The following is a 17,513-nucleotide window of genomic DNA, read 5'->3' as shown; positions in this document are numbered from 1 at the left end:
AAATTAATATTCAAACTACAGAACCTGGAAATTTAGGAGTTTTTTTGATCTTTGACTACCACTACTGTTAATAATTGCAGGTTGTTTTTCCTTTAGCCATCTGAAGAACTACGTCCTTAATGCACAACAAAACACACCTACCAAATTAAAAATGCCTACTTAATTTAAATGAAGCTGGTAAAAGTAAAATGTTTACTTTGTACCATCAATATCTTATGATTCTCTCAGGCAACACATTTGGTTTCAGTATCAAGTCTGGTGAATTATATCGTGCCCTTTAAAAAAAATAAGATATAAAATTACTGAATTATTGTAAGGGGGCAAAAATATTATTTTAAAAATCTCACAAAGCCATTACACTCATATAATCATCTTTATTTTTATAGACTTTTTCAGTGTTTGCGTACTTATCTTGAGAGCTAAAATACATTAAAAGTTAGTTTTATACTCCTTTGTGCTTAATAGTCTAACATATGCATTTCCCATATTTTTAGTCTTATTCTAACCAGTAAAAAAAATTTTTTTATTGTGGTTAAATATACATAATATACAATTTACCATTTTAAGCTTTTTTAGGTGTACAGTTCTGTGGCATTAAGTACATTCACATTGTTGTGCAACTATCACCACCATTCAGCTCCAAATCTTTTTCATTTTCCCAAAATGAACTGTATACTCATTAAGCACTAACTCCTCATTCCCCCTTCCCTCATCCCTAGCAAGCTTTCTGGCTCTATGAATTTGACTTTTCCAGGTGCCTCATATAAGTGGAATCATACAATATTTGTCTTTTTGTGACTGGCTTATTTCTCTTGGCATAATATCTTCAAGTTTCATCCATGTTAAGCAAAGTTTCTTTCCATTTTAAGGCTGAATAATATTCTGTTGTACGTATATACCACATTTTGTTTATCCATTCATCCCTCAATAGACACTTGGGTTGCTGCCACCTTTTAGTTATTGTGAATAATGCTGTTATGAACATGGGTTGTCAAATATCTGTTCAAGCCCCTATTTTCACTTCTTTGGGAGTATTTACTCAGAAATAGAATTGCTGGATTATATGGTAATTCTATGTTTAATTTTTGAGGAACAACCCTATTGTTTCCCACAGTCTAAACATTTTTCTTGGCTGTATAATATGCCACTTTGTTTCTATATCCTAATTTACTAAACCATTCCAGAAGTGTTTCCTGAAGAATCTCAAGTTTTCATTTTTTCCATTGGATAGGAATTAATTCTGGTTTAGGCAATGCTCCAGGTTTTTGACTCAGTTTAAAAATAATTCATATACATATATTATTACTTCTGATAGCTGATAATTGTTTTTTTGCTTAGTGCCATCTCACAATAACTCCCCCATATCTATGAAGTGCCATGGGAGAAAGTCCTCTCTAGCTAGACTTCTGCTTTCCAATGTGGTGGCCACTAGTATAGGTTTAAACTTGAGTCAATTAGAATGAAATAAAGTTAAAAATTCATCCCCTCTGTTGCACTAGCCATATTTCAAGTGCATAATAGCCACACAGAGCTAGTGCTACTGAGTTGGGCTGTACAGATATAGAACATTTCCACAATTCCAGAAAGTTCTATGCTGAATGCTGCTCTAGACTCTCTTTTTGACTGACCCACCGCTTGGCCATGGCAGAATTACAGCCTATGAGTTACTCCCAGAAATAATTAAGTCCTAGGGGACAGGTCAATGATAACTCCATTCAGAAGAGAATGCCATAAACTCTAGAATGTGAGTGTAATTTACAATTGGGACAATCACTTTCAGTGACAGGAATATACCTGCCCACTATTTCCCATGGAATCTTCTTCAGAATATGAATTAGTGGTCTCAAGGTTCTTGGTGATGGTCACCTCATCCAAGCGGGGTCATTCAAATTCCTTCCCCATTCCCTTAGGAATCTAGAATTGGAAAGAAGAGGTTTTCAGTCCGGTCCTCTAGGTGTCTAGAACTATAAATCCAGGTCATTTTGCTAGTCATATCCCACCAGGTAAAACAGAGTTTTACCTTTAAACAGATCCCCTCCATAGGCCCATCTGCATTCCTTATTTCAGGTTACAGGAGCAAAACTCGCATCCTACTAGTGAATTCTTTTATGCTTAAGCTAGCTCAAACTGGTTTGTCATGCTGGGAATAGGAATCTTAACTAATATACATACATACACTATAGATACGGGTATTGACATTTCCCCATTATGGAGCTATGTGTAGTTGTGTAAACTTTATATTTAGTCATTTTACTGGGCCTCCGGACACCCTGTTAGCTCCCTCTAACCTTTCTCTACTTTTCCTCCTGCTTTACTTCCGTCTCATCTTGAGAGTGTGCTTGGGCTGTCCTCTGTTTTTATTTTACTTTCCTTCCCTTGATCAAAGTATGCCCTCTACTATGTTTCCGAGTGTTAAATCAAGTCATGTAATATGTTAACAACTGATTTTATTCTTTAGCTTGCATTGCATTTTAATCTCTCAGGCCTAAGTAATTCAGTCAACATTCATTAATGAACCACTGAATGAACAATCCTTCATAGGCCAAAGCCTTCAATGTCAAGCGTCAGAATCTGGCACGAATAGAACTGAGTGGGTTACTCAATGCAAGTCATGGCATGCTACTTTATTTTTATTCTTTTTTTATTGAGGTAACATTGATTTATAAACAGCATGCTACCTTAGATGGACTGATTAGGAGAGACCTCTTGTGGGAGGGTGAAAAGATGAGGGATCAGCTATGAAAAGAAAATGAGCAACAGCACCCCACTGAGGGAAGAGGCACAAACAAGTGTCCTAGGTAGGACAACTTAGTGTTGTCAAGGAACAAAGGAGGCTGGTGAGGCCAGAAGGAAGTGAGCAAAAGGGAAACTAGCAGAGCCCTGGTAAGAGGTTATGATAATAACTGAATTGCAATGGGAAAGTTTTAAAGGGATTTAAGTAAGGATGTGACCAGATCTGATTTGTGTCCCGAAAAAAAAAATCCCTCTGGCTACAATGTGGAGAATGAATTACAGGAAGACAAGGAGACCAGTTAAGAGGCTACTGCAATTGTTGGCACGAGATCATAATGGCTTAGCCTATGGCGATGGGAGGCAAATTGAGATTGAGAACTTGGAGCACATGAAGGTAGAAATAATAAGCTCTTACTGATGAAGTTATCCCTTTTACCTTTTAAGTAGCCAGCCCCCATATTAAAGCTGTCAACGAAGTGGACTGGAAGACCCTAAAAAGTCAAAAAGGGCTTGCCTTTCTCAGTTTCAGAGGTTCTGGGCTCGGCTTTTAAGGAAGCACCTTGATTCCAACAATCTCCCCGGAGTAAAATTCTGCCATCATCTTCCTCCCTTCTCTTTGAGTGAACTGGGGAGAAGTGAACACTGAAAAACGACTCTCAGCAAGACGACAGCGGTGTTGGGGTTCACTGATACACCCCTAACTTTTAATTTAATTAAATGTTCGCTTTTCATTTCGTATTATTTTACATTGCCTGAAGCGAGAGGGAGCATTTTGCTAGCAGCATCTATTTCATCCAGGAATCTTGTATTCACCTTCTTACTCCAAACAACCTAAGGTGAAATTCCTTTGGAATAATTTATCCTCCATAAAAGATGGGTTCCCTTTCACCTATCCAGATTTTGTGCGTTTGAGGGACCCGCTGTCCGCCGCACAGACAAATGCACTCATTGTCTGTCCCACACCAGTCCTCCTGGATGGAAGGCAGCGTGCATTTCCTGCACTGAGCTCGCGGCTTGCTGGCTGCAGGCGTTCTTCCCTCGTCCCCCTGCCCCCACCCGGATCCAGAGCTTCTGTTTCTAACATTTCCTCCCCACGCTATCAAAATGCTCGGGCCCGTCGTTGCTCAAGAAATGAATGACTTGGAACTTTTCTTTGGCCTCTTAACCTTTAGGCTACTGTCCAGCAAAGTTCTGAAAGGCAACTACAGCCCGCAGCTCGTGGACAGCGGCCAAGGCACAGGGAAACAACGGAAACGTGGACATTGTTATTTCCTAAACTCGCCGCTTTGCGGGGACACGTGGGGTTTTCTTAGAGCAGAACGTCGCCGTGGCCTCCAAGGGCCGGCCGCGCGGGCCGCAGCGCTGGCTCCCGCGTCTGCCTGGCGCGGGGAGGGGGCGAGGCGCGGGCGGCCCCGGGGCCCGGCCGAGCGGGGCCTCCGGGAGGCGACGCTCTGGCCCGCGCCCGCTCGATGGTCTCCGCGCGGCCGCCCGGGTCCGCGCGGTCCCGTCGCCAGGGGGCGCGCTGGCCGGCGCCGCCGAGCTCCGAGCTGCGCGGCCCGACTCGTGGCCGCCATATTGGATGCCGCAGCCGCCGCTGCCAGCGCTTCCTCCTCCGTCTTCGCCGCGCGCTGTTGGTTCCTGCGGCCCGAGCGGCGGGGAGGTGAAACAGGAGGCTGTCTGAGGAAGAGGAAGAAGGGGGTGGAGAGTGTAGGGGACCGGGCTGGGGGGTGGAGGACCGACACGGAGCGGGGCGGAGAAGAGAAGGCGCCGCGGCCCAGCCCCTCCCCCGCCGCCGCCTCCGACCCGCCCCGGCAGCGCCTGTGTTCCCAGACCGGCGCCCGCCCGCCCTCGCGGCCATGCCGGGGCCTTGCCGCCCCTGAGGGCGCCCTGCCCCGCCCGTGCCTGCCCCTCCACGCCCGTCCCGCGTCGCAGCGGCCCGGCCACCCGCCGGCGCCCCCTCCTCGCGGCCGCGCCGCCGCCCCCGGCTCGCCCCCCCCACCCCGTGCAGTGGCCGCCGCCTCTTCCGCCGCCGGGCCCGGGGCCTCCGCAGCGACAACATGGAGGCTGTGAAAACCTTCAACAGCGAGGTTGGTATTGCAGCCGGGCCTCCCCCCGCGCCCACACGCCCCCAACCCGGGCCCAGGAGGGTGGGCACGGCCCCGCAGGGTGTCCCCGGGTGGGGCGAGCGGCGGCCTAGCTGGGTCCGTGGGGGAGGGGCGTCTCTTTGCCCGGCGCCCCTCCCCCGGGCCCCGGGGCGGGGGAGGGCTGGGGGAGGGCCGCCCCGGGGCGGAGGGAGGTTCCGGTGCTTCCAGCGCCCTATTGCAGGGCCGCCGGGTTGGAGGGGAGGCCCCGTTGGGCCCTCCCCCGGAGGCGCCCGGCAGGTCCCTCGGGGTCAGTTCCGCCGAGGCCTGGCCCGCCCACCTCTTTCCTGGGCCTGCGGGATTTTCACTGGCCGCCGGACGTCGCGGCCCAGACCTTCCCCGGGTTCTTAATGAGGCAGGCCCGGGTTAGGGGTGTGCAGGAAGAGCAGCTCCCGGAGTGATGCTCCGTGGTCCCATTGCACGGAGTGCTTATAGTTGAGATACTGTTGGCTGGGTAACCTGCCGACCGGGGACTTAGGCTGTGAGGATTGGGGGGGTCAGGAGACAAGGTTTATTCTGCAGTTTCTTCTGTTCTTACTCCCCCCTCCTCTCATCGTCAGGACATAAAGACACAAACGGCAGGGAGAGCTGTGCATCCAGAGAGGGAAGAGGCTGGGAAGCATTTCCCACGGGCTCATTCACATGTCCTTGCTAACACTAGATTTTTAAGAAGTAGGTGTCCAGTTTACACTATTTAGTTGACTCTACTGGTTTGAAGGGAGACAGATTTCGATAAAATATATTAAATAATTTTTAAACTCCGGTTAAGTAGGCCTTAATGCAAACACCAAACAAACAGCGAGTACGTATTTACACAACCAGAATAATCCTTACCTGTACACCTTAGGAAAAAGTGTTTTAGGTTGATGTTAACTAAATTTGCATAAATTTTAGGAACTTTTGATGGGGAAAGTGCTAATACTCTGTTCAATAGTATGATTAACAGAATCTTAAGTATTCGTCTCTTAAAGTGCCAGACTCACTGCTATGATAATCCGAAGAGGACAATACTTTTAAAAGCTCTTTTACAATTTTTGTTTTAAGAATTGGCATTTGGGAAGCTTAGTAAAGAGGCTAAAAGATAACATGCCTGTGAGTTGGGTTCTATATTAGAGTAGATGGCAGGAGCACAGTTATATGAAAGCAAGCACTTTTTTGGTAAAAGATTTTCTTTGAACACTGGATTTTGTTTTCTCTTTTACCACTTGGTAAATACTTAGAGCAACAGTGTTGGGAATCTTCTCCATTTTATTTGTGAATTTATAGCTCATAATTTGAGGCAGATTATAAAATTTGGTTCCACTCCACAATACTCTATAGTGCTTAAAATCTGGAATAAGAAATATTTAATGATACTGTATGTTTTAATTTATTGTTAATAGTTTCAACTGTGTAGGGAAAAAGGCTTTATGTAACCTTTTTATTTGCTACGTATAAGGCTACAGCACTAGTAGAATGTTAAGGGTTTTTTTTAATTAGAAAAAAATCATTTCTCTTACTTCCACTTTGATTTATCCCACACCTTTTTGATGGGTATCTCTTTTCTTTGTCTAGGGGGTTCCTAATATGTATTGTCCCCATTTCCCTAAATGCTCCCTCTGCCCCCTAAGTTTTAAACAGGATTCCTGCGGCATAGTGGAGTAGAAATGTTACAGTCATTTCATAGTATTGACGTCAAGAAAAAGGGGGTTAACATTTACATAAAGGAAAAGGGGCCTAACATTTACATAGCTAGCTAGATGTCTCACCTCTTTTCTCATCTTTACAGGAGGTTGAGATTTGTAGTATTCCCGTTTTAGCATGTGTGGCACTCTCCCCTTTCCCTCTCTGGATTTCAAAGAACTTAAAACATCTTTTAACTTCTTTATTGACTAATATGCTCACACTTCACCATGTTTGAAAGTGGGGTTAGCTTACAAATAATGGCAGTACAGGGTTGCAGACACAGTTGCGGAAGGGAAATGTATTTGAAAAAGATTTGAAGAGTATCTTTTTTTTTTTTGGTTTAAACACAAAATACATAATCTTGTTAGGTTTTTTCTGATTTTGAATATAGTTCTGTGAATGTCTGTAATGCTGACCTTGTTAAAATTTTGTTGTTGTAAGTAAGCATATAGAGGGAAATAGTTCACTAATGAATATTTTCCATTAAATCATGTGTTGCCAAGTGCAAAAAATAAAAAAAGAATCTGAGTTACAAGATCAGGAGACAAGGATGTTTTAGAGTGTTTACTTATGGTGAATTTGGCTTTTAAAGGCATTTATACTTGGACTGAGCCCATCAGAACTTTCTCTGCTAAATTTAAAGATATTTTTGAAGCATTGGATTGTCAAGAAATTCCATTTGCTTTATAAGGCACCAAAATTTAACTCTAAGCGTAATCACTAATGTTTGTCAGCAAGATATTTTGATACTTCTCTTAAAATGTTTAAAATATGAAATGCTTAGCTTTTGTGGCCTGCTAATTCTCAGGTTTTTCGAGATTGCCCTCCCCTCACTCCTACATATTGGCTTAAAAGCAGGAATGTGCCGATGATTGTGAAGTTAAGAATATAGGTTTTTAATCTGCAAACCGTGAATGAGTTTCTGTCTGAAAATTCCTGACCTTATGCAGGATATGTATGAGTCATGATTGGCCTGTCCCCCTGCTCCTTACCCCCCGTAATTTCTCAAAGGGGTTCTCTGGCTTCCCCACCCCCGTGTTCAAGTCACTGTCAGCAGGTCCTTCATGTGGTAAATTCCTCTTCATTATCATGAGTTAAATGAGATTGAGGCTCAAGGGTTGATGTTTAAGTGTCTACCGTGCTGGTTTTGTGGGAAAACCATAACTTCATTGTGATGAAAGAGTTAATCTCATGACCACTAATGTCAGTTCTGAAATAATGAAAGAAAGTTTGTCTAGATTGGAATATAAGACCCCCTAAGAGTCAGTGCTGGACCCACACAGTTAACTCTAGCAGAATTATCATCATTACATTACATTACAAGGTATTATATTTGGTGCTGCTTTAAGATGGTGGCATTTGCTTGTTATGATGGTGTTGAGTTCTAACCTCAGTGAAAAGAGTCTTATTGGTCTGCTAAATCTGTGGACTACTTTAGGAGCACGGTTGGTAACTGGAAGGCAGCAGTTTTGTGTGAGCTGTACTTCTGTACTCTGTGCTTAAGAATGCCACTGTATGGAGGTCCTTATGGTAAGGTGTTCGTTTTTGAAAAGAGAATAGAAATGTATGACCCTTTCCTTAGAAAATTATAACTTAATTGGAGAGGGCAGTTTCATAATGTAGGAATTCAATATATAGAAAATAGAAGAGTCTGTTATGCGTTGGTTGTATTTAGATAAGAAGGTAATTGGAAGAGGTGAATTTTACTTGTGCATTGGATTCTTCTTTTAATTTTTAAGGACTTAAAAAGACAAAACAAAACCTTAGCCCCAGTACCATTATAACGCTTCAAAAAGTTAACAGCAAATTGTTAACATAGACAAATACCAGTCAGTGGTCAGTATTTTTTTAGGTTCTTTGTATTGGTATTCTTGGTTGCATCACTACAATTATTTGTTTCCCTTGATCCATTTCTCTTGCTGCCCTGGATAGGCTGAGTGGTAAGATGTGGGACCAGATATGTAGGTATGATGTTTCAGGAAAATTATTGCATTTAATTTTTGGGTTTACCTTGGTTCATAAATTCCGAGAGGATTCTAGAACCCTTCTTCATCCTTAGGATACCTAAATTCTTCGTGCTTCTTGTCATTAGGCTCCTTTGGTTAGTGAGCTTACACTTTAAACTGTTTCAAGATGGAGACTTTACCGAGTCACTCTAATGCCCAGGACCTTTTCCTCCTCTTCGCTTTGTCTTTCGCCTCAAGAGTGAAATCCCGTCTCCGTTGTACTTCATTTCCAGTTTTGTATCTAGTGTTCATTTGCCTAACTGCAGGACTTTTATTATAATCTTTTTACCAATCTCTAGTAGGAGACGTGGGTTGGTAGAGAATAGTGGAAAAGGTAGAGGGAGTGATAAAAGCATGTGAAATTTGTTTTTTATTTGTATATTTTCCCTTTGTCTGTGGTTCAGGAAAGGGAATTTATGTGAAACAGGTATAAAACATTGCCTTTTTCTTTCATTTTCATCTACCAGGGAATCTGTCCCCCTTTTTTCTTTCCTGTTTTGACTTTCCAGTGGGAGTGGTGATTAATTGTATCAATCAGGCCATCTTTTTTGTTTCTACCTTGTGAAAGTCTCTTAAAGATGTCACATACTTAGTGTTACATAGGAAGAAGCCTTCATGAGCCCCTCCTTGCCCCAGTGGTGGGATAATTATTTGCTGTGAGCAGCTATCCTGTGTGTTGTAGGATGTTTAGCAGCAACCCTGGCCTATACCCACTAGATGCCACTGTTGTGACAACTAGAAATGTCTCTAGACATTACCAAATGTCCCTTGGGGGGCAAGATCCACCTTAGTTGAGAATCACTGCTTTAGGTCCCCCGTTAAACTGTCTTAAAACACTCTGTACTTTCCCTTCTAGTGTTTACTGCAATTTTGAGTCATTAGTAATAGTCTTTCCCACCAGACTGTAAGCTCCGTGGGGACAATGACCATGTATCTTCATTGCTTCATATTCTTGGTACATACATAGCACAGTGCTTTAACACATAGTGTATACCAAATAAAGATTTCTTGAATGAATGAAAGCGTGATAGACTAGGTAGCTGAAAGACCTGGACCAAGGTAGTTAACATTTGTGGACATTTGGTTTTTTCCTCTATAAAATAAATGATTGATTTGAGATTATATTTAGGTTCCCTGTTACTTGGAAGATTCTTTGACTAAATATAAAATAAGTTTTTTGTAGGACTTAATATGTATAAGCATTATTTTGAAGGTCATTTTATGCACCCTAGGAATATAGGAGATTAGGTGAAAATTTTAAGTCAAAACTCTGATCTGTTTATAATTTTCACTTCTTAATAAGGGAGAGTCAGGAGGGGACTATTCCACTGAAAGTTCTGGTTAGATTAAATCCATCCTAAGTTTTATATTGTAATTATGCTATTTTTGTATCCTTTTTTGCTTTATTCTTTTTTCAGTTTAAAACATACGGTAAAGTTTTTTTTACCAAAATTTAAAAAAATTAGCATACAATGATAATTGAGATCGATAATGTTTTTGAGACTGTGTGATTTGAGAGTGTTATAGTCTTAATCATTCAAGACTAAATATAAAAATTTTTTGGGAAGATTGAAATCCACATGATATATGTACTTCAACCATTTTATTCTATCCTAGCATTGAGTTTATTACAGTAGTTTTGAGTGACATTTAGGGGACATCTGTATTCCCCGGTCTCCTAGTCATATTTTTTGGTTACTTGTTCCTTTTTTACAAGGGGTATAGTTGGCTTAGAATTAATGATGATATTACTACTTGTACATGGAATTTCAGTTATCTCTTTCTAGGGCCAGTTTTGCTGTTTTTGGACAACTTTTAACTGATAAGGGTTTGAGAGAATGTAATCATCCTTGACCGTGAACACTGGCTGAGCTCCTGAACTCTTAAGTGAGCTCATTTTGTCTGGTTTTGTTTTCTCAACATCTTTCTCTGCTCCTCTCTCTCAGGATTGTGCCTCTACTCCTGCTTGTACAGACTGCTTTTCCAGCAGCATGGACACAAGAAGCATAGTAAGATGATTATAATCCACATAAGGCAGGCCCTTTGGAAAATATTAGGTTTAAATTTGTAGTGAAATGATGTCTTGGTTGTATGAGCAGTACTTGGGAAGCAGAATAAAGTTTGTCGGTTGGAATATATAAGTAATCTTAAAGAGAACATGGAGGAAATAAGTTGAACTTCACAAAAAATAGGTTAAGTGAAAAAAAAGTTATTCTGCTTAACAGTGACCATAAATCATACATAAACTCTTGTTGCATTTAATTGCATTCTGCTCCACATAATTTTACTGTATTTTTTTGTAAAAGAAATGTAACATTACCTATTTAATATGAGTAAGTTAAAAACCTCTTAATTTGGTGGTTGAAAACAAAATATCTTATATTTTGAGGAAGTTCTTCAAACTATAAGATGACAAATCTATGACAGATATACTGTAGGAACGGAGAAACAAAAAAGACTAAATCACATTTTTGATTTTTCTAATTATAGAGGAGCAGATCTTGGTAGAGGTGCTATTAGGAGAAGTAAATGCTGATGAACAATGTTGCTGTAACCTATGATGTCTTATCTGAGTTAGTTCTCTCTCAACTTTGATGGTAAACACGGTGTATTTGCTCTTTCTGATTTTGATTTTATGCATTTATTTTGTCTTTCTAGTTCTGCTTTACGAGAGTTTCTGATACACCATATTTTAAACTCAAGGAAGGGTATATTAATATGTTATGATATCTACTGTAGGTCAGGAAATATCTTAGGAACTTTTATGTTACTGCATTTAGTCTGAATGGGGAGTATAGATTATGCATGTTTTTTAAAGACAGTTATGGCTATTAATGTTTGCAAAATTTGTTTTTAAAATAATTTTGCAGCTTAATATAATTTATGTAGATTGGCTTGAAAGACCTAGGATTTGATTCTTTCATTCAGTTGTTCATTTATTTAACCAATACTTAATGAACATGTAGCATGTACCAGACGTTTTTCTGTCTGCTGGGACGTGGTGGTAAACTAGACCGGCATGAAGCATACCCTCATGGAGCTCATGTTCTTGTGATCCTTTTTCCTTGACCTCGTCGGCTTTGTGTGCAGTGCTCTTGCTGCAGAGCTAGTGAGCCTGGGCAGGCGTTACTGACAGTGGGGTTGCCTCGTTGCTCGGGACTGGGGTGCTTGCAGCGCTGCTCTCCAGGCTCACTTCTGCCTGGTGTCTTCTCAGCCTTTTGCCTTACAGAGTCCAGGTTGCTTGTCTGCTATTCAATATAGAGACTGAATGAGTAGACTTAGGTTAAACAAGAATATGGTCTTGTGTTTGCAACAATGGGGAAATAAGATGAGCTACCTTAAGTTTTATCTTATACCAAATTGTTTATTCTGTATTAGAAAAAAATCTCCATTTGGTATTTTGGAGTCATAACTGTTTCTTATAAAATACACCTTTAAGGAGGTTATCTTTTGTCAATGAGATGTTAATTAGTCTCCACATGCAAATGATTTAAAAAAAACTTTTAAGTGGTGACCAAACCTGTATGAATTTGGAAGAATAAATTAATAAACATTTTTATTTGTAAAACTTCCTTAAGTACATGAAAAAATTTGGTCTCTGTCTCTCTCTTATAAACACTTATTTTCTGAATTTGATTTGATTCCTCAGGGCTCATTTGTGTAGCTTGTGAGTGAAAGATGAAACAGTTTGGATGATGTACTTTAATGTATAGAACTTGGGAAATGATGTAAAGATCTTATACTGAGTCACAGTAACTAAAAGGTTGACGAATACACCTAAAACTAATGCAATGTTATATGTCAGTTAACATCTTAATTTAAAAAGAAGTTGTTGACTAAGTCCTAGTTAATGGCCTTCCTTTAATTTAGTAATGTTTTTGAAACTATAAAGATAAAGTTTTATGGTTAAAAAGAAGATACAGGTATTTGAATTTATTGAAATATTTGAAAGCACTTGGGTAAAAATAGTGTTGAATAAGTTAAAATGTTTACGAACTGAAACATCTGATATAGCAAATGTCTAGTTTCTGTAACAGCTGTCGGCTTTGATGAAAAAATGTCTGGCTTATGTGTTTTTATTTACCAAACATTGTTGAAAGTGAGCCACTTGATAATATATAGTAGTTTATAGTCTGCCTCTCTTTTCCCCAACCATCAACTTGTTTCAGTGGGTCTTTAGGATAGCCTTGTGAAAAAAGTAGGATAGGTGCTATCTTCATTTTTCAAATGCGGAAACGGAAGCCCACCATTGTGATTTTACCAAGGAAATGCAGCTTTGTAAGTATTAGAGCAGAGACTAGCAGGACGCTGGTTGAATTGTTTTTACCCTTGTGTGTAAAGGAGAACTGTCACTCCATTTTTCACAATACCTTTTTACTAGCATAATGTCCAAAGACAAATTGACTTTATTTTTTCCCACTTTATAAACTTTAGTTTTACAACTTAAGGTTTACAGAAAAGTTGCAAGAATGATAAAGAATTTTCACGTACAATTCATCATGATTCCTCTTCTTATTAATCTTATTTCCTGTCTTATTCTCTTTCTCTCTCCACGTATGTGTGGGCACACGCAAAGTTTTTTCCTAAACTTTTTGAGAGTAAATTGTAATTCATGATGCCTTTTACTTCTAAATAAGTCTGTATTTTCTAAAAGCAAGGGCATTCTGTTATATAACCATAGTACAGTTATCAAAATTAGGAAATTAGCATTGATATAATGCAATTGTCTGCAGACCTTATTCATATTTTATTAATTGTACCAGTAATGTCCTTAATAGAAAGATTAAATCCTGCATCACGGCTTGCATTCACTTGTCTTCTCTTAGTGTCCTTTAATCTGCATCAGTTGGTTATTAATGTTTGCTTTGTCTTTTATGACCTTTGATGATATTGATGAGAATAGGCTAGTTATTTTTAGAATTCCTTCAATATGGATTTGTCTGCTGTTGCTTCATGATTAGGTTCGGATTAATGTGCATTTTTGGCAAGAATACACCAGAAGTGATATTATGTCTTCAGTAAGCACATGGTATCCATTTATCCCATTAATAGGGTTGTTAACTTTTTTATGCAAGGTTTCTCTATTGTAAAGTTACTGTTTTTCCCTTTGTAACAAGTATCTTATGGGGAGATATTTTGAAACTGCAATTACCTTGTTACTTATCAGACTTTCACTCTTTGTTTCAGCATCCATTTAGTTCTTGCCTGAGTCTGTTATTACTAACAGTGTTGCCAAATGGTGACTTTCTATCATTTCTTTATTTAGTTGGCGATCTGTGAGAGCTTTTCCTTCTTCCCATTTATGTATTAATGTATGTCTGCCTATCAGTATGAACTCATGGATTCTTTTTTATTCATTGGAGTTTTTTGATGCTTAAATTATCTCACTTTTGACCAGAGCTCCTCTAGGCTGGCTCCTGTATCCTTTTGACATGTGCTCATCATTTTTTGAGTACTCCCTTACTTTCTTGTATAAGAAGATATTGCCACCCCAGCCCTGGGATCAGCCATTTCTCCAAGGAGCCCTAGTTTCTTCTAGGGGATCCTTCTTAACAGATTGAGCTAGAAATTGTATATGTGTGTGAACATGCATGTGTGTATATATCTACACATTTTTATGTTTTTTGTCTAATCTGTCTGCCTGTGTAAAAAGCCCTGACATTGTGACATCCCCAGTTCCAGTCCAACACCTAGGGTTCATTCCAGCCTTTCCCCTCTCCAACTCTGTGATCCCTTTCTCTGACAGTGAGAAAACTAGTTTCTTTTATCCACAATATATTTGCTTATTATTTCATGAGTCCTGAAATGCACAAAGTATTTTCAGAATTGCTAACCCATATGTCTGTGAAGATAAACCTATTAACTAGAATTTAATATTTCTTTATAGTTCATTTTTTGTTTAGCCTGAGGGCATAAAGTCAAAATACTGTGTTCAAACATTGCTTGGTTTGTTTTTTTTCCCTTAATGTAGTTCTGCTATTCATTTAAAATATAATTAGGTCCAGTTTTTTCTGCTTGTATTCCGTTTTGTTGTTTTCCTCCATCCATTTTTGTTATTTCGTTTTTTTTTTAGCATGCAAAACATTAAACATAAATTAACTTTAATCCTCCACTTTTTATTAGCTTCACCATCATATGCTCTGGTGAAAAAACAAAAAGCAAAACCCAAAAAACCATTTTCTTAACATTCTTCAAATCAAATACCCAGCCAAAATTCGGAGGTTTAGATATGGAGAATGTCTTAAGTGAAAGATCTGTTTCTGATAGCACAGATTCAAAGCATAGGTGAAAGGAAGTGTGTATTCAAAAAACTTCCGTTCTCTTGTGAATAGAATCTCTGTTCACAGAGGTCAGTAGACTTTTTCTGTAAAGGACCAGATAGTAAATATTTTAGGTTTTTTGGGCCACTTAAGGCCTCTTTCTCATAATCTTGTTAGTTTCACAATTCTTTCTTTCTTTTTTTCTTTGGTGAGGAAGATTGGCCTTGAGTTTATATCTGTTGTCAATCTTCCTCTTTTTGCTTGAGGAAGATTGTCACTGACCTAACGTCTGTGCTAGTCTTCCTCTATTTTGTATGTGGGATGCCGCCACAGCATGGCTGTGAGTGGTGTGGAGGTCTGCGCTTGGGATCCAAACCCACGAATCCTGGGCCACCGAAGCAGAGTGCACGAACTTAACCACTATACCACCGGGCCAGCCCCCACAATTCTTTTAAAATAGCAAAACCATTCTTGGCTTGAGGGCTTACAGAAATAGACCATGGGCCGTACTTTGTTGGGCCCTGCTGCCCACTCTGCAACCTTGGAACTTGATTAATATTATGCTACTTGTAAAGCAGAATTATAATTGCGCAGAAAGATGTATTCCTTATAGGCTTTATAAGGTTTATTTTAAGATCAGAACAGAAACAAAACAATGTAAAAACTGGCTTAGTGAAAATTTTTTATTCAGCAGGTTTTTTGAGCACCTACCACAAGTGCAGACAGTATTGTAAGCTCTAGAGATTTAACAGTGTGCCAAACAGACTGAAACCAAACAACCCAGCCCCCAAAGTCTTGGCCCTTCTGCAGAGTTTACGTTCAGTTTTTGTGTGGGGGTATGTACTGGTGATGCATATTACTGGTTTTCCTTATTTAGTGACACATTTTATCTCCTAAAAGTTGTTTTCATATTAATTACAGAGTAAGCATCCCTGAAATCTTGATTTAAAAAAATGCAGCAAAGGGGGCAAACTTTAAGGAATTTGGCTCGTTTCCTATCTCTCCTTTTTTGTGAAGTGTGATTTTTATTTGAAAATAATTCCCAGACATGATGCTGGCACTATATAACTATACTAACTTACTAAAGGAAGACAGTTATGTGAAACCTCACTAATTGAGACAAAGAACTCAGACTTAATTTAGTGATAAGTACAGTGTATCATAGAATCTTTAAAATAAATTATTCAAGTACATGGCAGTAATTCAGCTAATCTTTCTTTAAGGCTTTCATGAATAAAGAGAATGAGAATGATTCTTAAAATACTATCCAAAGTTGATAATCCAAAGTAGTTGCTTATGGTAGTTTTCTTGAAATAGGGAGAAAATCTCCTGACAGTGCTGATACTCATTTACCCAAAAGAAGCTCAAGAACTGTGTGCAGGTTCTCTATCTTGTCCATGGCCAAATATCAACAGCTTTGAATAAAAGTCATCAAAATGAGTTTTTACCATGTTACATGTTTGTTATTGAAATGACTTCTACCTTTGAGTGCTTTATATATGTGTTTAATAAACCAGTAAGTACCTTTTTTTAAAGTTTTATTGAGATATGAGCAACTGCTTTTGTAAGGATTATTAACACCTTTGGGTTTTTTTACCCCAAGAAAAGTGGGTTTTATTTTTATAGCAATTCCTTTTTTAGCAGAATTTTCAAAATTCTTGTTTCTATTCTATCAGAGAATGCAGAACCTCTTTTAGAGGCCTGTCACTGCTTTGGTGGCAATTACAGGAATAAAGCTTGTGAACAATTTAGCTGAAGAGTATTGACCTCCTAAAGGAGTTGGCCAGAGGCTGCTGCATCTTTCCTTGTGCAAAATTTCCCAATCAGAACTTTGATTCATTTGCAAAATCAAAGGATTAGATGTCTTAGGCCTCTTAGAGCTGTAACAATTAGTGATTCCAAATAAGTCTCTGAGTGCTTCCTTTATTTTGCTAGTCTCCAGGATTATCAGACATTTTTTTCCCCATTTTAATTAGAATTTTCGAATTACCAGAATACAATAATAGCTCATGAAGGTTTTAATGTAGTAGCAACTAGTGGTTGGGGAGAATGCTAGGAAGTAGTTGCTGGTTGGTTGAGCTTTGTTATTTATGCATATTTGCCATCTATTTTTGTATTGTATTTTGCAGAGTGATTACCAGCATTGATTAGATACCCACATCCTTTTTCTCAGACAGCTCATATTTTAATAAGGGTGGGTGTGGATTACCACCAAGAATTAGAAGGTAACGTGATGAATATTATGATTCAGAGAGTAGTGATGTAGCCTGTGTATACCATGTATACACTCTTACGCGTATATCATGGTGTACACAGTATGGGGCAGCAGACACTGAGGCAAAGGATAAAGATCATTTTCAAGGAAATGGTGACTTTGGGTGGGGCTGGGGCTGGGAGGAGTGATGGAGAATTAGGCAAGGATCTGATGAAGGGCCTTTGTATACTATGCACAGATCTCATTTTTAATCACAAGGCAGTGGAGAGTGTGAAGGGTTTTAAATGAAAGCACTAGTTCTAAATTTGTGTCTTAGATATATGATTAGTATCTTTGTGGAGTAGGGCAATGGAGGGATGAGATTGGGGGAAGGAAGGTTAAATTAGTATAGAGAATGTGAGGGGCTCAGCTAGAGTAGTGGAGAGAAGACGACGGGGATGAATGCAAAATAATTTTAGTAATAATAGGGAGCTCCATATGAGGAAGAGGGTGG

The 17,513-nt window shown here is 39.5% G+C and overlaps 1 protein-coding gene across 21 annotated transcripts in view; it reads left to right on the top strand.

The window, feature by feature from the left end:
• The first annotated feature begins 4,291 nt into the window (after positions 1-4,291).
• SCAF8 (SR-related CTD associated factor 8) overlaps positions 4,292-17,513 on the top strand; it is a 210,728-nt gene continuing 197,506 nt past the window's right edge. For 13 of the 21 annotated variants that reach the window (XR_011535588.1, XR_011535586.1, XR_011535585.1 and 10 more), the window contains exons 1-2: positions 4,643-4,820; positions 10,492-10,554. Coding sequence is in view for 12 of the 21 variants with exons in the window: in XM_070603144.1 (XP_070459245.1) it covers positions 4,791-4,820; positions 10,492-10,554 (93 nt within the window). In the remaining 9 variants the exon portion in view is untranslated. Of the gene's footprint in view, positions 4,821-10,491; positions 10,555-17,513 lie in introns of all 21 variants that reach the window. The other 8 variants (XR_011535590.1, XM_070603147.1, XM_070603146.1 and 5 more) reach the window with 5 other exon arrangements.

Source organism: Equus przewalskii, chromosome 32, assembly GCF_037783145.1.
Source record: "Equus przewalskii isolate Varuska chromosome 32, EquPr2, whole genome shotgun sequence".
Lineage (NCBI taxonomy): Eukaryota > Metazoa > Chordata > Mammalia > Perissodactyla > Equidae > Equus > Equus przewalskii.
Note: the sequence above shows the minus strand (reverse complement) of the source record. Positions and strands in the feature narration are given on the sequence as shown.